Below are 24,011 nucleotides of genomic sequence, written 5' to 3'. Positions count from 1 at the left end.
TGAAGCTTACTCTAATTTGTAAACATCAAGCTAGTAAAAGTAGATCCGATTCAAATTGTGAATTAAATTTGAATTGCTAAAGTAAGAAAGTGTGTGACACATCAAATCTTTATTCAATTGCTTCATACTGCTTTAGTACATCATTATTATTAGAGTGAATCAAGGTACACAAATGTTGATAAAGATCTATAAATTCTAGGTTTCTTGTAGCCAAGTCAATGACAACAATAATACCCTTTTGGTGGACTACAATATCTATCTTGAGAACAAATACATTGTCCTTCAAAAGCATAATCATCGAAATTTACTAATTCCTTCCTATACAAAATTTTATTTGACCAATCACTAGAGAACACATTTTGTGGATCCAATCGTTTTTTTAGCTTAAAAACATTAAACTTGGGATATTTATGTTGCACGTTTAAAAGTTCAGAGAGGAATGAATATGATTAACATTTTATAATTTCAATTATTTTAAAATATTAATAATGTGATTAAATAAATTAATATATTTGAGGGGCTAGCTCAGTATTCTCTCCTTCTCTCAACCTACCCGTTTCTCCATTTTCATAGAAGGAGAAAGAGAGAATAAGAGAAGGTGAGGATACAAGTCCCTTTTAATCTTAAAGTGCTGGAAACCCACTTGTGTTGGTTTAAAAACATTAAACCCACTTAAGATTGATGTGTCTTGTGGATTTTTAGCTTAAAAACATAGTCACATTCATGACTTGTATCCAGCACAAGTGGTTTAAAAACATTCATGACTTGTATCCAGCACAAGTGGGTTTTTTAGCTTAAAAACATTAAACTTAGCATCAACCCTTCAATCTTAAGTGAAGAGTGAAGACACATCAATATTCCACAAGTCACATTCATGTCTTGATGACTATACAATAATAAGACCACTCTCAATTCTCATGATTCATGTTATGTATCATATTTAAGGATACATAATTTAACTATTGTTCTTATTTTTTAAAAAAATATTTGGTGAATTTATTACATGAACAAAAAATAAAAAAAAAGAATCTTCAACAAATATAGACTTTATTATTCCCTTCAAATAAAAAAAAAATATAGACTTTATTATACCACCTCTTCCTTATTTCCTTCCACTTCACCTTCAATTTCTTCTCCCTTACAAAGTCCATAAATCTTACTAAAACAAAGAAAAGCCAAAAAATTGGCCAACATCAATACAAAAAGAAGCCAATAATAGTAATCTAAATGTCCCTTATTTATGTTACTAGAAACCCAACTTTCCTTTCCCTCTCCCTTAGTAACATCATCAACAACACTCAAAATAAAACTAGCCAAAAGATCTCCAATTGACATACCTAATCCAGGAAGTGTTGATGCTACACTAGACATAGATTGAGGCAATTCACATATATAAAACTCATTTTGTCCAACACCATTAAAAGCTTGACCAAAACCATCAAACATATGTGTTGGAAGGAACCACATAAGTGACATGTTCACAACACCTTGTGGAAACTCTTGAAAGCCTTCATCAATTGCTAATTTTCTTCTTTTACCTTCTATAATTGCCAATGAAGATGTTGATAAACATATTGCTATCAATCCAATTCCCATTTTTTGTTTTACTCGGAGACGAGTGGGCGAACGTCTTAGTTTTGATGCTGAAGGGATTATGACACAATTATATAGGACAATCCAAAGTATTGTAGAGAGGATCATGAATGATGACATTGAAGCCACGGGGATTTCGAATTTCGAAGTTATGTGACGGTTCATGGTGTTTGCTTCCAATGCAGAAAATGTTCCTTGACTAAAATTTATAGACATTATCATTCCTGTTATCCAAATTGGAGTGATTTTTATAATTGCTTTGAATGCTTCTACTTGATCTATTGTGCAAAGGCTCCATTGATTTTTTAATCTTCCATCTTGTGTAGGATCTTGTTGTGAATTTTTTATAAGGCATGCTTTGTTTAGAAACCTGCCAATTATCAAATCAGAGAGACTCCAACCAATTAGTCATCACTCTCAAAACAATATCGAATGATACCATCTGAGCTAAGTTCACGAGGACGTAAAGATTTTTTATAAGGTTAGCAAATCATAATTTTATGGTCGTGAAAAACATTTTTCTTTAATCATATTCACTTTAGAAGTCATAAAGAGGATATTATTAGATTCGTTGACATATAAAAAATCTTAACACTAGCATTGCATCAAATTTATTCCCAAAGTTTTTAGAATTCTGCTCTTTACCCAACAATTTTTGCTAGCTCCCAAATGAAAATACCAATCATATATATAGTCTTTTCAGTTGGGAGCGAGCAAAACAGTTGGGTGAAGAGCAGAATTCAAGTTATTATTCGAATATATTATGAATGGTTGAAGTATATGACAAGAAAATGAGTGCATTACAAACTTAGTCCCTAAGATTGAAGAGCTTGACAATTTGGTTCCTAAAATAACCTAATTTTGAAACGATCAATGAAATTGAAAATTCTCAATCATATAGTCCATCATGTACAATTTCATCACTAAATTGAACAACAATAAAGGACCAATAGAATTATGTACTTTTAATTTTTGGGATCATTTTAGACTTTTGTTAATTGTAATGACAAAAATTATCCGACGAGAGATAAAACCAGTGATTCACTATGAAAATACACTATGGACAATTAAAAGGTTCATAATTTGATACCTGAATTTATCACTCGGCGCATTGTCACAATAGTACATGCTACCATCTGAGACATTTGATGATGGTAAGTTGAGGTTTCTGTTTCTGTAAGACGCGACGACGACTCGTGCACACTCACTAATCACATTGCCTTTTGGTTCCATTTTAACATAGATTGAAGAAGCTAAAAAGAGAGACACCAAAGATATCAACATGAAGATAACAGGGACACCAAATCCAATAATCCAACCAAAATTTTCTTGAATGTATGCCAAAATGGTTGTTCCAATTAAAACTGCAGCTGCTGTTAAAGCATAGGTCCAATTAAAGTATCCCTCTATGATTCCTGCATCTTTGTCCTTGTCTAGTTGGTCAATGCCAAAGGGTAAGGAAGAAGCTCTTACACCACCAGCTCCAATGGCGATTAGGCATAGAGAAAAGTATAAGAAAGCAAGTTGTGATGTTGTAGGAGAGGTGCAGCTCATATTGAATGGATCACAAGGACTTAGGTTGGGAATGGTAGTTGTTAGCCAAAAAAGTAGCATTCCCTATAGTGTACCACATAATATATAAGTAACCAAATAGTTCGATATATATATATATATTGAAACAAGTGATTAAACTCGTGCATTTAATGAGCTCTAATTAAGGACAAATCGTTCGAGAGAACCTCAGTTTGAATTCTTGTTGGATCAATCATTTTGCATATTTTACTTACCTTTGGATCGAATTCCAAATTACTATGGTTTCTTTCCTTTGGAAGCCAAAAAACTAAAACCAATAAAAAAATATAACATGAAAATGTTCTTATGACGGATTTGGATTCTGCATAGTGAACAAATTTATTGATCTTCATTGTTCGATCTCATATTAACGGTGAAGATTATTTAAAGATAATTTGGTGAAATAGTAATGTGAGTCGATTGATCCCAAATCGATGGTTAAGATCAACTAATGTGCGCAAGTGTGTACTATTCTAAATGCAAGCAATTCATATCCATATATAAATGAAGAATACTACAAAAAAAATGAATGAACAAAATTGATCTAGTGCAAATCTAATGAATATTGTGTCGTCAACCTTACATATATATACATATATATATATATATATATATATATATATATATATATATATATATATATATATATATATATATATATATATGTGTATACATACATATATATATATATATATATATATATATATATATGTGTATACATACATATATATATATATATATATATATATATATGTATGTATACACATATATATATATATATATATATATGTGTATACATACATATATATATATATATATATATATATATATATATATATATATATATATATGTATGTGTATACATATATATATATATATATATATATATATATATATATATGTGTGTGTGTGTGTGTGTGTGTGTGTGTATATATGTGTGTGTGTGTGTGTGTGTGTGTGTGTGTGTATATATATATATATATATATATATATATATATATATATATATGTATGTGTATATATATATATATATGTGTGTGTGTGTGTGTCATATATATATATATATATATATATATATATATATATATATATATATATATATATATATATATATATATATAGTTATTGACGTGGATACAATTTCAAGTTTGTATAGATGACCGAGTGATAGAAACATGCTTGTAAATCCACATGGTCCTCGGTTCATCTCCACGTCCCAAGATTCATGTTCTTTTCTTTTTATTATATTTTGTTTGTTCTTATTATTTTTTTCAGTGTGTTAATAAATATAATCATAGATAACTTTTTTTTCTTATTTTTTAGGTTTCTTGCAATTTTTGGCCTAGTATAAAATAGCAAAGCTTTAACAACAAATATTATAATTAATCTCTAAAAAAATAACATATAACAAACATTATAAAAAACAATTCCCTTTAAAAAAATTTGTGTTTTTTCTTTTAATGACATATCCTTATTTTGATAACCGAACCTCCAATTTCTTAAAAACGGCCTTGAATATAATCATATTTGTTCGCTGATGTATCAGGGACGGATACAGAGGGGGCGCCGAGGAGCTCCAACCCCTCCGTCACCCCAATCAACACACAAGTTATACATATTTCTCTAGACAATTTTTTTTTTTTGAATAAATATTTCTCTAGACTATTAAACAACTACGTATCATATTATTTAAATTTTATATTTCCTTTAAAAAAAACTATTATACTTATGTAGAGCGGTTATGCTATATTAGGAAAATACTTTTGCTATATTGGGAAAATACTATTCTGGTTGTTGATCAAGACGAGTCCTACTTTTGTTCTGACACTCTTTTTGGACAATTTATATGTAAATGTGACATTTATTATGAAATAGAGTGAACGCTATTTTTTTAATTTTGTCAAAAATATTTATGATATATAGTTTAATTTTATATGTTATTTATTATTTATAAATTGTCTAGCTTCTCATTTGTTACATTTCTGGATCTGTCTTTGTTATATATATTTTGTCATTATATGCTATTAACATGGATGATGTGAATTTGTTCATAGATTCATTCTTTTTATTTTTAGAGTCTTTAAATTTGTGTTGTATCGATGTATTCTATCAACTTGAATGAATGAATAACGTATATTTTTGTAAAAAAAAAGAAAGTGTAAAGCGAAAATAGATTGATAAGATAAAAACTTAAATGCATTTTTTTATTCCTCTATTTTAAAAATCAGTTCTTTTGTCCCATATTTAACTTTTGGTCCCTATTCTCCTTTTAATGATAATGTGACATATTCATTTTTTATTTGGCAATGCGTATTATGCGTATTTTTACTTGCATGAATATTTAATATGGTCTAATAAGTGTTGTCATGATAATAGACCACCACGTCTTCAAAAATTAACCAAAAATGAGATGAGTCAAAAATTCGGAAGAAAAAAAAAAGTTAATTGGGATCAAAATACCGATATTTAAAATATAGAATAAAAACTTTTTTTTTAAGAAGCTAAATCAGTCCACCTAAATTGGCACCGGAGAGAATCTTAAGAAGCTAGATCAGCCTCCCTAAATTGGCACCAGAGAGAATCGAGATCTAACCAGAGAGAATCGAACCTGAGACCTCGAGGAGGAGCACACTCCCATGTCCCAAGCCAATACACATGCCAACCCAAGTGGGTTAGAATAAAAACTTTATTTATTTATTTTTTAAAAATGAAGACCAAAAATACATTTCAGTCTAAAATTTATAAGAACTTACCAGTGAACTAATAACAGATCCAAAGGCGATGGTAGGGTAGCGACCAAAGTAGGAATCAGCAAGAAAAGCACCGATAATTGGTGTAAAATTAGTAGCTGCTGACCAGAGGAGGATCACATTGGTAGCTGCAGCAGCTTCCATTCCATAATGTCTTGTTAAATACAAAATCATGTTTGGCAATATTCCATAAGTTGCCATTTTCTCAAATGACTGGTTAGCTGCCATCCCAAGAAAAATCAATCACCATATAACAAATTAGTTTTATTTTTAATTCCATGTATGACGATCAACTGTGCGACAATGAACTTTTTTTTTTGGAATAAGCCAAAATGGAATATAATAATCACCAAGAGATATTCATCTCGCACAAGGCGTGCAAAGATAAACACTTCTAAAAGAATACAAAGCTCAGTTTTCTGTTGCCAAATAAAACACACATAAAAAGAAGAAAAGGAACATTAACCCAAAACACTCATACAAATTAAAGGGTGCCGCCACCAGTCATTATAACTGAAAGCTGAAGTTAGCCTATTAGCCTGTAACCAAGAAAAAGACACAGACTTTACATTGTCAAAAAGTTGTTCCAAGTCTTCTGCTTTGTCTTTGAAGATCTTGTTGTTTCTTTCCTTCCAAACAATCCAAACGCAATGAACTAATACTTAAAAATCACTAGAAACTCTATTGAAATGATGGTTTGATGCGTGTCAGGTCCACAAAAAGTAAGGAAATACAAATATGAGTTAAGTTGGAGACGACATAATTGTTTTCCTTGCTTTTGTGGAATCGACAACAACTTGTTCACCATCTCAACCATAAGTGCAAATATAAACTTCTACTTTCGAAAGACAAACTATTTTTAATAAAATTTTGAACAATTTTCAAATATTGGAATATCATGGATCAATTATATAATATGAAACATTACATTGTATCAAATGATATGAGTCATGTTACCTATGATGAAGGGTAAGGTTCTGAATCCACCCTTTCGATTTGTAATGTTAATTAGAGGCTCTTCTTCCTCGTTCACCATATTTTTCATGCTTGAAATTAACAAAAGAAAATAACCCAAATGAATGAAAAGTCGAGTTAGTTGGTTGTGACAGAAATGAGACTTAGAAAGTTCAAAGATTGACATGAACATATATAGTGTAGGTTGGTTGACACGAAGTGTCCTATAGTTTGTTAATAATTTTCGTTGTCCAAAAAAAAAATAATGTGTATGAATACATGATGAAAGTCACTTCCACAATCTTAAATTATACATGGTTGGTACATAGTCCAAAATAAAAATAATGTGTATGAATACATGATGAAAGTCACTCCCACAATCTTAAATTATACATAGCCAACCATACATGGTGCAAAATAAAAATAATTTGTATGAATACATGATGAAAGTCACTCCCACAATCATAAATTATACATAGCCAACCATACATAGTCCAAAATAAAAAATAATTTGGATGAATACATGATGAAAGTCACTCCCACGATCATAAATTAGGTGTCTTTTTTTATACATTGTTATTTAAAAAATGATTAGTAGTTTTAATCTTAATGATAAAATATATTTCGTTTTTTTTTAAAAAAAACTTTGCTAATTATAATTAATGGACTAGTTAGGTATATACTATATATAGATAATAACTTATTTCAATTCTTTTGGGCTGATTTTTTCTCTTTTCAAAAATGCCTTCTATTTTCGAAAATTGCTTTTCTAACTTCAAAAGGTTCCTAACAACACATGGAAAATATCAATTTGCCCCCAGCAGTAGTTAACTACCGTTGGCATTACCGGCAACAGTTAACTACCGCTGAGGCCAGCGGTAGTTAACTATCGCTGCGTTATGGGAATACAACAACTTACATTCAACCTTGTTTTTATCATTTAACATTTTATCAACATTTTTATTATCATTCAACATTTTTTCAACATATTTTTTATCATTCAACATTTTTTCCAAACACTAATCAATTCATAATAAAAAAGTAAATGTAAAAAATAAAGTCACAAGTACATATAATCAATTCAAAAATACACAATTGTATTTAGTTCATTTCATTACATTCGGGTAGAGATTTGCAACTTTCGTTGAAAAGTCAAAAGTGTAACAGCCCGATTTTTCGCTATATTTATTTTATTATTTATTTAATTGCTTTTGTGTGTGCTTGTATGTGCTCTTATGTGATTATTTGCCTCTGTGTGTATTTTTGGTTGGGATTTGTAGAATTCGGTGTTAGAAGGGTATTTTAGTCATTTTGGACTTAGGGGCATTTTGATCATTTTGAGAGTAGGGGTAATTTAGTAATTTTGTTGAGGATTATTTTTTTAGTTCTTAGTGAGAGTTGTTATTTTACTAAGTGCTAGGGAGTTGTAGTAATTTATTTTATTACCGATAAGTGATCGTTAGTATTACATTTTACCGTTAAGTGAGTAGTAACATTTTTGGGTTAGAATAGAAATGGGTTAGGCCCATTAAGGTGTTGTGAGTTGAGCCCAATTAGATAGAACCTATATAAACTCTAGTGTTAGAGGAAAATAGGGTTTACCATCATTTTTCATTATTAAGAGAAGAGGTAGAGAGAGAAAGAGTAAGAGAGGAGAATGGTTGAAGAGGAAGCTAGAGAGAGCTAGAGGGAGGTCAAGCTTCAAGGATTGGAGCTAGGATTGGAGCTAAAGTGAAGCCCTAGTATTGATTTTGAAGAATTGAGGTAAGGGGTTAGACTTTAATGATAATTAATAGTTGTAGATTATACCCTAATTCTTTCATTAAGTGGTTAATTTGAATTTGGTTGTAAAAATTCGTGCTTAATTGTGATGATATGATTATATGCATGAATTGAATGATAATTGTATTGTTGTTGTTGAATTTGTATGTTAAAAATGGGTATATATGAACATGATGGGTTTTGGGTGAAATTGATGATGAATAATGTTGTGGTTGTTGAATTGTTGATGAAATCATGATCAAATGTTGTTGGTGTTGTTGTAGTTTTATCATGTGTTGTTGATGAATTGATGCATTGGGTATCATGATTTGATGAATTGGTGATGAGAATTGTTGTTGTTGTTGAAAGTTGTAAAAGTTTGGTGAATTGGTGAATTTTGATGAATTGATGTTGTGATTGCAAGTTGTATGCATGTTTAAGTGTTTTGAAGCATATATGACATATAAACATCTTTGGGATTGAGTTTTGGGGTTTGGGATGATCAAAATTGGGATTTTGGGGTGAAAAGGGGTTGGAACCCGAAACATTTTTGAACTGTTCTGGTGCAGGACGCTTAAGCGTGCAGACCACGCTTAAACGAGCAGCAAGCATGCTGCCAGCGAGCTCTAAGCGAGCCCAGAAGTTTCTGGAACTTGCACGCTTAAGCGAGCGGCGGTCGCTTAAGCGAGCTACCCTATGTACAACCACTTTTGATTTTTCGCTTTGTGCACTTGGGGACCAGTCCGAGCTTTCTAAAATGTTTCTTTTGACTTGTTTAACCTCTGTTTACACACTTAATCCTACTGGAACTACGTTTGATTCGATTTGGACTTGAAATTGTGAAATTCACTTAACTTTTGAAAAATGGTCCAAAACGTCAATTTTCCGGAAACTCGTTTTTCTCATGGAATTGAAGTAGGGTTAAGATTGTATGTTATTTATATGATTTCTAAAAATGGTTGTGATTGGTTTCATCAAGTCTTAACATGTTTTGCTTTGAAAATGAGATTTCTTTTGTAAAGATGATAAAGTGAGACGAACTTTGAGTTTTTCATGATTTCGTCACATTTGGCCGGTGAAACGTCAAAGTATCCTCTACTGCACTCACATGTGGCCTAGAGGTATACTTAGTTGAGGCATTGAATCTTGTTTGCTTGGTTTGGTTCAATAACTTCAATTATTTTGAAAATGAGATATCGATAGACGAACTTTGTTGAAAACGATTCCTTTGAACAATTACCTTGTAAATCTTTTATGAATGACTTTATGTGATTAATTAAGGATATATGAATGGTTGTTGAAGGTTGAATATGATGTTTATCATAAATGTTGTATTATTCCACTTTGCTTGGTTTATGAGAAGTATGTGGGATTGTTGTGAGATATTGTGTAGTTGATGATGATTTATGTGATGATGACTCATATGTGAATTGTGATTTGTTGAATGTGTGTGGACATGAATACTTGATAATGCAATGTTGTTGAGCTAGTCAATGTAATTGGAGGTGTACATTTACATTGTCGTTGGTAGTTGTATGTTGAAGTTGTGCATTATCGGGTCATTGTTGTATGTCCATGCATCATATCATATGAAGTCAGTTGTGAAATGTAAAAGGAGGTGTACTTTTACATGGTAAGAGGAGGTGTACTCTTACTTAGATGTGCGGTTGGCATCTAATGTTGTTGTATGGTACCACATGCATGTATGTGTCGAGTATAGGTGCATTGCATAATGAAATGAAAGCTTGATGTGATATGTGAATGTTGTTTGTTGGTGGTAAGTGGATGCTTGCTTGTAATATTTGGATTGGTTGAATGTATGTATATATGGAAGTTAATTGTTTATGCAACTATTTGAGGATTAATTTAACTTCTTTTTATCCAATTATTATTTATTGATTATGATTAATGTAAAGCTAACCTCATGTGGTTTTGCCGCCTACCTGTCTGTATGGATGGGTAGACGCGTGCAGAGTAGTCCACTTGTGGTGAGTGCTTGGATAGCTGGAGTTAGCCTCCGCTATCATTTTGGAGTTATAGTCTAGGGCTCTGATTAGGTTGAGTCAGTGTCTTTTAGTTGTGTTGGACTTATTTTATTTATTTGAGATGTACTGATTGTCGGACTTGGAGGATTTTGTTTGATGATGTATTGTTGACCATGACATGTTTTGTCGGAGATTTTGTATATGAATTTTATCCGCTGTGACTGTTGAGATACTTTATCTAGATATGCATGTTGATTTTTGGATTATGTGAGACGTAGCGGCTAATTCTTGAATATCTGTTATATTCGCATGTTTTATTGCTTTAATAGAATTAGGTCGTTACAAAAAGAATGAAGAGAACACAACACATGTATTCTACAAAATCAACTATATATGTTATCACATCAAATTCCCTCATATAAGACGAGTCATCACATAAAGAATGAGGTGCATTCTGTGACACTCATCTTACATGAAGGAATTTGATATCATAACTTATATAGCTGATTATGCGTAATACATTTCGTGTTCTCTTCATTCTTTTGACTTTTCAAATGGGCTTGCAAATCACTACATCCCCTACACTACCTAAACATAGAACTTCTGGGTGAATGCTTGAGAGTTGTTGTTTAACAGGTTTGACCTTATCCAACTTCAGAGGTAAGACAATTGCTGTAGTTGGAAGGTGCACCCGGAAGGGTGAATGCTACGTAATCATGATCTTCTTGCGGAATCAAACTGTTGAGAATATCTTCAGTTGATCTCAGCAACGTGACAAACATATCGATCCACGGGAATATGTTGTGCTGCCAAAACTCGAGAACATGCTCCTCACGTCGTCGTCGTTCTTTAATTCTAACCGACTGAACGTTATTCTTCCCTCGTCCAACGTTGGACGTTCATACCAAATGTATTTCACCCTCCTTGTGTCTCCGGAGTTGAGTCTCTGGTTGATTTCATCCAGTTGATCCTTGAGACCTTTTAACGTGACATTAATGTACCGAACTTTGAACATCTGAGGATTTCCATCGTTGAAGCGTACGCAAACTTTGAACAAATCGGTCATTGTTTCAAACCTACACCATAAAAAATTAAACAATCAATGAAAAACTCATTCAAATATTTCATCAAACACTTGGAGTGCAAATTATACATAAACCCTAAAAAAACCCAAATAAACCCTAAAAAATTTAAAAAACTCGAAAAAAATATAAATTTAAGCAATATAACTCCATTATAACAAGTATTCATAATATTTATTAATAACATTTCAGATCTACAACATAACTCTATTTAAAAAATAAATCAAAATTTAAAAATAAAACTAAAACTAAAACTAAAATTATAAACATATATACCAACTAAAATGTATGATAATAGCCTAAGTGATTACTTGTGATTAAGTGGCAAAAAAATTGGATGATTTGGTAGAGATTTTTTAGAGAGAGAGTGAAAATTGAAATTTTTAGAGAGAGGGAGTAATGAAAGAGAGGCTGGAAGCTTGGTTCTGACTTGAATAAGTAACATGCAGCGGTGGTGCTGGACAAAGCGGTAGTTAACTGCCGCTAGTAATGCCAACGGTCGTTTACTACCGCTAGGGGCAAACTGATATTTTCCATGTGTTATTAGGAACCTTTTGAAGTCAGAAAAGCAATTTTCTCTACTTTCAATACAAATAACACATGTAACAAATAGAATCCTATGTTGAAGGATTTTGGATTATGTAATCCGAATTTCACTTACACCCTAGAACAATCCGGATTATATTATCTGTACTATACTTAGACCCTATAAAATTGAGTTGAATTCGGATTATTTTAGTGTTTAAATGTACATCTTTGGTGTAAAGCAACACATAATGAAAATTTAGATAATATATACTATATAAAACATAATAAAACAACTTAGTTCAACAACATATAACAAACACATAATAAAAACAACATAAAACACGTAATAAAAACAACATAAAACAACATCATCACTGATCCGCTAAATTAATGTCATCATATGTTGTGTCCATGAGTGCCCTTATCTCTTCGTAGTTCCTGGGCCCAATCAAACTTTTTTTAATTTTTCAACAGATCTGACCAACGAAGCATCCAACTCGATCGGCCCTCTAGTACTGTACTGACCAAAAATGGAGAACATGGTTCTCACGTCGTCGTTGTTCATGAGCTTGGATGAGTCGGTCGACGAACGTTGGTACTCAACACCATCCACCCTCTATGTGTCTCTGTAGTTTAGTTCGAGGTTGATTTGATTCATCTAACCCTTCAACCCGGAGAGGGTGACATCAGTGTGAATCCTGAACAAATGGAGTGATTTCTTCCCGTTGAAGTAACCTGCAGCTAACTTGGTGTTTGAATTAAAGACAAAGTTTTTCATGTTTTTTTTCTCTCTTAGTGTGGTTTACTGGAAATGAAAACTGGGACACTTATTTATAGAGGTTTCTTAGCGTCCTGGGCCACAGAAATTGTCGATGCAATTCTTTGGCCTTTCATAAAAAGCGACTACTTTAGAAACTCATTGATTGTATAAACGGTTAATGAGGATGGCACTGCGCTGCAAAGAAGCATGGTTTGTTTGGGTGTCATGTTGGTTTGTTTGGTGTAAGGTTGACCATCAGGGTCTCTTTCGCCCTGGAAACAAACCTTGGTGTCATGTAAGGTTGATGGTCTCTTTTGACCATCAAGGTTCCATCTGTTATTAGGAACCTTTTGAAGTCAGAAAAGTAATTTTCTCTATTTTCAATACAAATTAGACAAGTAACAAATAGAATCCTATGCTGAAGGATTTCGGATTATGTAATCCGAATTTCACTTACACCCTAGAACAATTCGGATTATTTTAGTGTTTAAATGCACATCTTTTGCGTAAAGCAACACATAATGAAAATTTAGATAATATATAATATATAAAACATAATAAAACAACTTAATTCAAAAACATATAACAAACACATAATAAAAACAACATAAAACACGTAATAAAAAGCAACATAAAACACGTAATAAAAACATCATCACCACGAATCAGCTAAATTAATGTCATCATATGTTGTGTCCATGAGTGCCCTGATCTCTTCGTAGTTCCTGGGCAGGATCAAACTTTTCTGAATTTTTCAACAGATCTGACCAACGAAGCATCCAACTCGATCGACTCTCTAGTACTGTATTGACCAAAAATGGAGAACATGGTTCCAACATCGTCGTCGTTCATGAGCTTCATCCGGCTGACCGCAAACTCCCTGATGAGTCGGTCGATTGACGTTGGTACTCAACACCTTCCACCCTCTGCGTGTCTCTATAGTTGAGTTCGAGGTTAATTTGATTCATCTAACCCTTCAACTCGGAGATGGTGACATCAGTGTGAATCCTGAACAAATGGGGTGGTTTCCCCCCATTGTAGTAACCTGCAGCTAACTTGGTGTTTGAATTAAAGACAAAGTTTTCCATGTTTTTTTTTCTTCTTAGTGTGGTTTACTGGAAATGAAAACTGGGACACTTATTTGTAGAAGTTTCTTAGCATTCTGGGCCACAGAAATTGTATGCAATTCGTTGGCCTTTCGTAAAAAGCGACTACTTTAGAAACTCATTGATTGTATAAACGGTCAATGAGGATGACACTGCACTGCAAAGAAGCACAGTTTGTTTGGGTGTCATGTTGGTTTGTTTTGGTGTAAGGTTGACCATCAAGGTCTCTTTCGCCCTAGAAACAAACCTTACCCCCCAGTACCTTTGCTTCAACTTTATTGTAAATGTATCAATTATATTAATAAAATGAGATTTTATGTGTATTATTTTTCTTCCTTTATTTTTGTTTATATTTGCATTTATTTTATGATTTTGGCATCTAAATAATATAAAATAAAGCAAAGTGTATTTAAATTTTGGTGAAATGGATTTTAAGAATTTGGATTTCATAATCCAAAGGATATTTTTGGTATTTTACAGGGCGCGCGAGAACATATGAGGGTGGGAAAAGTAATAGTCTATAAAGTTTTACTCTAACTTTTAATGGGGCTTTCACAAGTGGATGGTGAGATCGAACCCATCATATTAGTTAGACTTTAGGCCTCATACCGAGTTTTCATAAAATATTTCTCTTTTAATTTTCTTTTATTTATGTGTGCATAAATAAATAAATTTAGAATTATGAATAAGTAAGACTTGCTTCTACGCAGATTTTTTTAATTTGCATTTTATTTTGTACAACACGCAGACCCCTATTAAAAAAATTGGTTCGCAAATTTAATGAAAATTGTTTTTAGTCTTTGATGTCATATGTGACCTAATAAAATTACACCACTGACTCAAAATTTATGTCAGAAATTAAAAACAACAACTTTTGAATATGGAGAGACTAGGTGCAAACAAAAAAAACTGAGATTAAAAAAAAAATAGATAATGAGGTTTTAACCTAGAACCTGGTGCATACTACCCAAACCTCTATGTACTAGACAAATGCTAGTGGCTAACATAAAAAAAAACTATAATTGCAAAAAATAAATTCATGTTTTAACCTAATTTTATAAGAGAAGTTTTAACAACACTCCCTTTTCAACACTTTTTTTTACACTCGTGTTCTTATTGAATGAAATTCATGTGAATCTAAACACCCTATATGGGATCTCTTTTCAATTTAAGAGTGAGTGTTATAGAGTGTTAGAAATAAAGTGTTGATATCGTTGCTCCTTTTATAAATCTTAGTCTTAGTGTAGGGCTGGCCAAAAGACGGACTCACCCGAATTAACCTGCCCAAACCGAAATGTGGGCGTTTGGTGGTCTTTGTCGGGATTCAGGTTGAATGAGTTTAGGAAAAGCGTTGAGTCGGTTCGGTTTGGGTGGTCAGTTTCAGCCCCAAGATAATTGAACCCAACCCGAACTATATATACTTTTTTTTTGTTTGCAAGTCATCAAATGATTCTTTTACTGGCCTAAATTGAACTAAACCCAAAATAAAAAAAACATGACCGTCCTTTAAACATCAAACAAATCAAATTTCTTCAACCCTAGATATGTTTCTTCAACTTCTTCCGTGAAAACATAAACACATAAACAGGGTCAAACTTGAATCATCTTCTTCTTCTAATTGTCTTCTGCTTCGCAATGTGAATCCTCCTCTTCTAATCGCACCGCAACAAACTCAGGAATATCCACGCGATGTGAATCCTCTTCTTCTTTCCTTTTCTTCAGATCTGGGAGTTTTGTGATAAAATAGTTTAGATCTAGATTTTCAAAGGAATTCCTATGTCTAATTTGTCATAAAATTGTTAGATCTAGCTTTTCAAGAAACTTATATGTTTAAATCTTTTTCTTTGAATTTGTGTTGGTCTTGAAAGGAATCTGAATTTGGATTTAAGATAAGTTTTTCTGGGTGTTGTAACCTGTTTACCCGAACCGAACCAACCTGTAACTTGAACTACACTATTTAAATTTCAGGTACAATAGGGTTGTTGTTCTCCACCCGCGGGTTAGATCGAACCAGGCCGAACCCAACGCACACCTTATCTTAGGAAAAATGCTCTTCTCCCAACAAGTTTTGCTCACTCCCAACCAAACTTGCGAAAATGCCCCCAGCGTGAGTTAATTCACACATGTGTTAAATCAACGTGAGTTAACTCACGCGTGTGTTAAACTCAGCGTGACTTAAGTCACGCTAATTACAGGTCTGCGTGAGTTAACTCACGATGCTACTGATATATCAGCAGACAACATTGAATGCTATGCAACCAAGTCATTAATGACCCCGTAATCTTTACACACTCATAATTGAACTGAATCACGTCAGTTTAACAACATTATCAGATAATACGACATAAACGATCCAAATTACACAAATTCGCCGTTAATAACACAATCACACATAAACGATCCAAACGGTCAAAATTACACAAATTAATCGTTAATGACGCATAATCATTTAATCACACTTAATGACACATAAAGATCCAAATTACACAAATTTGTCGTTAAATTCCCAAAATCACATAAACTCACATAAACGATCCAAATTACACAAATTCATCGTTAAATTACACAATCACATAATGACACATAAACGATCCAAATTACACAAATTCGTCATTAATGATACATAATCACTTAATCAAACTTAATGACACATAAAAGATCTAAATTACAGAAATTCGTCGTTAAATTTCCAAAATCGCATAATCGCGCATAAACGATCCAAATTACACATAACACAAATTCATTAAAATTCAACATTACGAACACAAATTCGAACACATTACACTATTACACGTTAATAATACACGGTCTTCCAAAAGTCCTCTACCTTATCCTCCCTCAAGTCCACACATGGCACCTGTACTATTACATGTGCGTGACTTAAGCCACGCTGGCCATTACACCTATGTGACTTAAACCACCCCAACTTAACTCTTGCGCATGTTAACTCACGTTAGCCCCTGCATATGGTTGTTTTCTATCACTTTCACTTTATCAAATTATTTTTAAGTGTCTATAGTATCGTGTTTAGTGTCCATGTCTGTATTTCAGAACAACCTTTGCATTTGTAAAATCTTGGAAAATTTATAAGCAACTGAAATTATTTTCTAATTCTATATACAACTCATAACCAGAGCAAACTATCAATGCTCTATGGCACATGAAGTTACGAGCAAAAAAAAATGATATGACTTGACTGTTCCATCCCTCACAAAATTGAATATACAGACGATCAGACATAAACTGATTAATGATGGACCAGCTGCTAGTAGTTTGGAATATTTGATAAACTCAAATTTCATAATCTATATCTGTTACATTTTGTGACACAGCTTGCTTAACCAACTCTCCTTGCTCATTGTACTGATCAAAATTCCGACATGGTTTTGGAAAAATGGTTCCTATTACCCTACCTTCCACAAAGGCACATTGGAATATATGCTTCTTTTTGTATGTGATCCCAACATTCATATCCTGGAAAGTCACATTTCTAACTGGAATCACTTCGCTACCTTGAATGCGTACCGGCACACGAACTCCCTCGCCACGGACATTGGTGAAACTTATGTCTCTGAGAATTGGAAGCGCTGTAGGGTCATATCCATCATCAGGGTGTTCATTGTAATCAGTCTTGATAACAATTCCAACACGGACATTGTGGAAAGTTATGTTCCGGTAGGTTATTTGGCGTACATATCCGCCTCTTCCAGGTGCCGTCTTGATCCTTATGGCACGTCTAGATTCCCAAACAAGAATGTTTTCAATGGTGACATTGGATACTCCGCCAGACATCTCACTTCCTATTGAGATACCAGCACTGTTGCAATTCACACAAAAACAATATGTAAATTTAGAATAATCCACGGCTAACATTTTGTGTTTCCTAATGATTTATAACATCTTGGCTTAAATGCACTTTTGGTCCCTCTATTCACAATTTTCGTCCTTTAATTTCTAAGTCCAGAAATATCGTCCTCTGATTTTAAATTTTCAAAAAATTCATCCACTACTGAACTTGGGACTTATTTTCCTGAAGTGTCATGTTGAGTATGAGCTGGCAAGTTATTTTACATTTTTTATTTTATTTTTTTAAAGAATAAAGTTCTTTAATGATATGTGAAATAAACACATCAATAAAAAGAAGCTCCAAATTCAATGGTGGAGAAAATTTCTGAAACTAGGGCTAACATTTCTGGCTTTAAAAATGAGGCGATTAAAATGTGAATCAGCGAGAATAGGGAACCAATTATACATTTAAGCCTAACATTTTTCAAAATACATATAAAGAACAAGATGCTCAAAGGTATGAAATAAGAACAGTTGAGTAGTAATTTCAGTTCACCTGACATTAGAACGAACAACAAGGTTTCGGATTACTATATTCTTAGAAGGCTTTGCGTAAGCAATTCCATATTGATCCCATCCACTTTTTATTGCAATTGCATCGTCTCCCACACTTATGTAACAATCCTCTATTAACATATCCTCACAAGAATCTGTTCATATTATAGAAACCGGGGCATGTTAAACTTCTTCATGCAACAAATGAATACTTTAGGAAAAGAATAATCAAACAGGGATTCCCTCGGATTTTATCCTGAGAGAATTCAATATAACACTTAGTAATGATAAACAGAACAAGTATCAAATAAGATATAATTCAAGGTGAAACTATGTCAGCCGGTTCGTGACTATTTTACTCATCTCTTTGCCGGTAAGGTGAGTGTTACTGACAGGGTTATTACTGAAATGCCTTTAAAATAAATGAAGTAGCATTGTTTTGATCTATGTAGTCAGTAGCATAGCGTAGGGGATGGCCGGACCCCAAAATGCTATAATGGTATAGCGAGTAGCAATATGGCAGCTACATCAAAATCCAGAGAAATAATACAGGCACTTTATACTAAACACATATAAAGGCTAATAAATTGAAGAATGCACAAAACTAAGCACATTCATAATCATCAAAATTCATTCTTAGTACTATTCAAACATAATATAAAGCAAAATAGCAAACGAGTTCTAGCCTCCCAGGCTCAAAAACAGAGTTGGAGCAGAGAATAGAAAAACAAGGGAGAAGAATTTTCGCGGAGAAAAAAGGAACAGGGAGGAGAAGAATGGTTGCAGTGAACAGGGGAGTATTGGTGCGGAGAAAGAACAGGGAGGAGAAGAATCAGTTGCAGAGAAGAAACTTCCTTCTTTTCAAAAAAAAAAAAAAAAAAAAAAACAGCGCTGCATAGCGGAAATTTGGAGATGAAAGATCGCAAGAGTCTACTTAAAATATTACACACCGTTAATAAGACAAAAAAAATTTCAAAATAACCCGAACAGTTAAAAACCAGGGGTATTTTTGACTTTTCTCTCTTACAATAACAGTTGTGACTTCTGTCTTCGTGGTTGTTATGATATTAAATATGACTGTAATTTTTTCTCAAGAAAAATATATCTGCAGACTTTGATAAGAAAAAAAAAAGACCTTGAGAAACTTGAATATTTCTTGATGATTGAAGTAGTTACTCAAAACAAGGCACTTTTTATTTCTGCAAGGAAATGAGTTTGATATTAACATGAAATTTTTTATGTAAACCAAACCTGTAGGTGATCCATTCGAGCAAAATCACAGAATGAGCATTGAAGACCGTCATTTGCAGTATTTCAAAGTCATATCAAGAAGAAGACTCTTGTTCAAAAGAGGTGGAAGATTGACTATGCAAGCATATACAAATGCAGATATGTTGGCTTGGTGAGTAATAGAAGGTCCATTTTAGGTTATTACACTTTCTTATGTCAGACTGGGAGTCGTGTTGTGGGAAGGCTGGATCAAGCGTGAGGCATAATTTAGAGATATGGCGCAAGGAATATGGGAGCTATTGTGGATGAAAATTTTACTTATAATAACTTTAAGATAAAATATGAAGGCCCTATGAAGTTATTCTTCAACAATAAGTCGCTGCTATTTTTATTGTTTACTATCCTATAAAGCATGATAAGACAAAACACATTGAGATAGAGGATTGAAAGCAACTTCCTACATCCCTTCGAAGCACTACTTGACAGATGTGTTAACAAAGAGCTTGCCAACAAAATGATTCAGCAATGTCCAAAACTGGGAAGAAATTAATAACTTCCAATATATAGTCCACTATCTTGTAATAACCTCGATAAAGATGAAACTATCTGTTAGGAACCTTTATTTTGAAAGAATTTCTAAAACTAGGAAGAAATGAATAGACAAGAGAATGATTCTAACTAGAATAAATATTGATCAACAAAATTGAGAAAACAAGAATTCTCTGAATATCTCTTGTTACTATCAAATGAATGGGATACTAGGATTGAAAGAGAAGATACAAAAGTTATACACTGAAGATGATAACTCAAGGCTATCCTAAAAGAGCACTCTCTTTTCACACCAAAGATTTTCTAGTCGATAAATTTATTTATTCAAAGCTATCTTCCCCTCTAACAAGCGAGGGTTTTTAAAGAGTTTCAAAGAATAACCAAAGTAACAACTCCTAACAACCACCTAAAAAGCATATCAACTTACTAAATTTTAATAACTCACTCTTAATTACTCTAATTGTCCAATAGTCTATATCCTAACGCTATCCTCCGCTATCATGAACATCTAGTAAATCATAACTGAATAAAGAAACAACGATCATAGAGTAAGATATGAAACTACTTATAGTATTGTGAAAAAGATACTTGCCAGGATCTATGCCATCAGTATTTGGAGCATGATATACAGGAGCCAATATTGTAACGTTTTTTATTGTAACGTTCTTGCAGTCATATGGATGAAGAGTCCAAAAAGGAGAGTCACGAAGGGTAATATTTGAGATCACAATGTCACTAGAATACATGATCTGAACAAGTGGCCCCCTTGTGTAGTTGAGAAGCTTATGGAGATGTTTTGTCCACCATGTTTGTCCCTGTCCATTTATGGTACCATTGTGCCCTGTCAATTATGAGAATATATAGAATCAGATATACTTAGAGATTATACATTAAACAAAGAAAAGTTAGAGACCCTCTACTGTGGAAGAAAAGTCCTAATTGAGAACAAGAAAGAAAAATTCTCACCTGTTATCACAACATCTTTAAGATTTTGACCATGAATCAAACTGCTATACCGCGGACCAGGATGCTCCCTACCATACCCATATGAAGGCAATGCAGGCATCAATGGCCAATACTTTTCATCCTATTAATCATCACATAAGATAACAAACACAATATAAGAAAAAATTTCAAACTCTAATCAACCGTCCTATTTATGCAGATAAATAACAAACAACCCACAAAATGAAATTCAATAGATCTGAATTAATGGTTATATTCACTTTTTTTCCTTGCAACAAAGGATTTACCAGATATATGCACCGTCAATATAAAAATATTTACACATAAACCCAATCATTATATCACTTTATTACATTAGTTCCTAAAATATCTCTAGAATTATCTAGTTGGTGAAATGTGATTGGATACATTGTTATCAGTATCTTATGATTCATGCAATCATATTTCAAATCGATACTAAATTGAACCGAATCAATATGAATCTATAGTGCGTATCTACTTGAACATGAATCACATCTTAAATTCCGACTCATTCTAATGAATCACTACCTAAACCTAATGTAGTCAATCACTACGTTTTGTCAATTTCGTATAACAAACCACTTTTCTTTTGTCATTTGATATATGACTTCAATCTTGAATTATTTTAAGGTTCATATACCATATATCAATTTGTAAATTAGTTATGTCATTTGTTTTTTTTACTTAAAAGTGACATATTATCAGCAATGTATCTTATGATTCCTAATAACATTCGATTCACAATTCGGGGAATAAGAATGTCTTCCGGATCACAACTTGAATCTCGATTTAATAACCATGATCGGATGCATATGTAAAACTTTTTTACACTGACAATGCATATCAATTAAACTCGGAAACAAATCCTAAAACAACAAAAACTTTAACAATGACAGACATTAGTATATAAAGAAAAAGCCACCTGAACAGCAAGAATCACGGCATCACGAGCAAGAAAAAGAGTCATATGACTAGTAAGATTAAACGGCGAAGTAAGCCAAAACCCAGGAGGCACATTCAACTGAGCACCACCCTGATTCCTAAACTTAGAAATAACAGAAACAGCTCTTTCAAAAGCCTTAGTATTAAGAGTAACACCATCACCAACACCACCAAAATCAGTCAAATTAAAAACCACCGGTCTCAGTTTTGGTGCCTCCCAATCCAATTCCTCACCCAATACCAAAAACCCATTAATCACATTCCTCTGCCACACCAAAAAAACAGAACCAAGTGCTGCAATTATTAGAAACACAAAGAAGAAACTTGTACTCTTGTGAGGAGATGAAAAGACCATGATGGTTGATTTGGAAAATGGTGAAGTGGGTTTGGTTCAAAATTGAATTTTTAAGAATTGGAATAAGAAAGTGGGTTTTGGGGTATGAATCAAGATTTGGTGAAGATTTAGAGTGTATTCAAAGTGAAGTTGATGGGAACGTTGATTTGTACTAAGAAATGGAATTTGTTGATGATTGAGTTGCAAGCAAAAGAAAGGACAACGATGTTTGTTCAGAGGTTTAGAGTTTTGAAGTTAACAGTGGTTTGGTTTAGATCGCATGTTGTTGTAGGAGTTGCTGTTCATGTTCCGAATTTTTCTAGGGTAAATATAACATGTAATAAGGACATTAATCCAACAAATTTTAATATATTACTCCCTCCGTCCTCAATAGATGATCTAGTTGACAATATACATTATTGACTTGACATACTTTGACCATATTTTTCTATTAATTCACAAAGATAAATAATATCATGTAAGATGTTGTTGGATTCGTCTCGTTGAATATTTTTAAAATATTAAATTTTCATAATTTTTTTTAGTAGAGAATTAAAGACATAAAAGATAAAAACATATGCATTGGTACGTGTGTCGGAGTCAACTAGGTCATCTATTGAGAGACGGAGGGAGTACTCCCTCCGTCCTACAATGCTAGTTAAAAATGTGTAACATTGATCTAATATACTTTGACCGTATTTTTCTACTAATATACAAAGATAAATAATATCATATAAGATGTCGTTGGATTTGTCTCGATGAATATTTTTAAAATATCAAATTTTTATAATTTTTTCTAAGTGATTAGTAAAGTTATTTAAGATCAAAATTGTGCATTAGTATGTGTGATAAAGTCAATTGCGTCACTTAATATAGGACGGAGGGAGTATAGGATGGGAAGCACTTCAGTGCTTTTATGGCACCAAAGGTGGGTGCCTTTCAACAAATCTTGTCCATCTGATTCCTTGAATCACCAGATTGCGCCACGTGTTCAATTATTTATTATTAAAAAAATCAGAACAAAACCTGACTATTAGAGAGAGAAACAGTGTTCCGTTCGATCCTTCTCCGACTCCTTCTATCTGTAACAGGACATCAACCATCCACAACCACCCTCCACTCACCATCAACTTGCCTCCCATCGGCCACCGTCGCACCGTCGCACCGTCGTTTATACAGGTCCTAAAAAATTTCAGACCCAAAATTCAAACTTGATTTAAACCCACTTCACTTTTCTCTTTATAAACCCTAATTACCTTTCTTGGTATCTCAGAAATTAATTCAGAAAATTTCCTCTAAATCAAAAACAAAAAAGTCAGTTTCTCTCTCAAACCCAAAATTCAAACTTGATTTAAACCCACTTCACTTTTCTCTTTATAAACCCTAATTACCTTTCTGGGTATCTCAGAAATTGATTCGATTTCTCACTGGAATTTAAATATTTTTTTCTCTTTTGATTGTTAATTTATATTGGTTGAGCAAGAGAAGAAGAGACACAAAGAGCATGTGTTGTGTGTGATCGAGCAATAGAAATAAG

The 24,011-nt window shown here is 32.9% G+C and overlaps 2 protein-coding genes across 3 annotated transcripts; both read right to left on the bottom strand.

Annotated features, from left to right (window-relative positions):
- Positions 1 to 1,030: 1,030 nt before the first annotated feature.
- LOC146946110 (protein NRT1/ PTR FAMILY 1.2-like) lies at positions 1,031 to 7,032 on the bottom strand. Its single transcript, XM_085744305.1, has 4 exons — positions 6,873 to 7,032; positions 5,919 to 6,136; positions 2,684 to 3,210; positions 1,031 to 1,963 (listed from the first exon to the last, which is right to left on the bottom strand). Exons 1-4 carry the CDS (start codon positions 6,958 to 6,960, stop codon positions 1,087 to 1,089), a joined length of 1,710 nt encoding a protein of 569 aa, XP_085600431.1. The 5' UTR covers positions 6,961 to 7,032; the 3' UTR covers positions 1,031 to 1,086.
- Positions 7,033 to 17,155: 10,123 nt separating this feature from the next.
- Positions 17,156 to 23,631, bottom strand: LOC146946109 (putative polygalacturonase). Of its 2 annotated transcripts, none has more exons than XM_085744307.1 (5): positions 23,506 to 23,631; positions 21,178 to 21,298; positions 20,804 to 21,052; positions 18,434 to 18,587; positions 17,156 to 17,908 (listed from the first exon to the last, which is right to left on the bottom strand). In XM_085744307.1, exons 1-5 carry the CDS (start codon positions 23,614 to 23,616, stop codon positions 17,383 to 17,385), a joined length of 1,161 nt encoding a protein of 386 aa, XP_085600433.1. In that variant the 5' UTR covers positions 23,617 to 23,631; the 3' UTR covers positions 17,156 to 17,382. The 2 variants fall into 2 exon arrangements, with proteins under 2 accessions (XP_085600433.1, XP_085600432.1); XM_085744306.1 differs by lacking the exon at positions 23,506 to 23,631 and adding an exon at positions 22,121 to 22,517.
- Positions 23,632 to 24,011: the final 380 nt, after the last annotated feature.

The sequence above is a fragment of the Medicago sativa genome, chromosome 2 (assembly GCF_051527215.1).
Source record: "Medicago sativa cultivar Bolivia chromosome 2, Bolivia_mono, whole genome shotgun sequence".
In the NCBI taxonomy this organism is placed as follows: Eukaryota; Viridiplantae; Streptophyta; class Magnoliopsida; order Fabales; family Fabaceae; genus Medicago; species Medicago sativa.
This window is presented reverse-complemented; position numbering and strand designations above follow the sequence as displayed.

Excerpts from the sequence above, each read along its gene's own strand:
- LOC146946110 (XM_085744305.1), bottom strand. The coding sequence starts at position 6,960 with ATGAAAAATATGGTGAACGAGGAAGAAGAGCCTCTAATTAACATTACA. Across the intron at positions 6,137-6,872 it reads AACCTTACCCTTCATCATAG|CTAACCAGTCATTTGAGAAA; the intron begins GTAACATGACTC and ends TTGGGATGGCAG. Across the intron at positions 1,964-2,683 it reads GCGCCGAGTGATAAATTCAG|GTTTCTAAACAAAGCATGCC; the intron begins GTATCAAATTAT and ends GATAATTGGCAG.
- LOC146946109 (XM_085744306.1), bottom strand. The coding sequence starts at position 22,495 with ATGGTCTTTTCATCTCCTCACAAGAGTACAAGTTTCTTCTTTGTGTTT. Across the intron at positions 18,588-20,803 it reads TACTGATGGCATAGATCCTG|ATTCTTGTGAGGATATGTTA; the intron begins GCAAGTATCTTT and ends TAATATGAACAG. Across the intron at positions 17,909-18,433 it reads GTTGTTCGTTCTAATGTCAG|TGCTGGTATCTCAATAGGAA; the intron begins GTGAACTGAAAT and ends GAATTGCAACAG.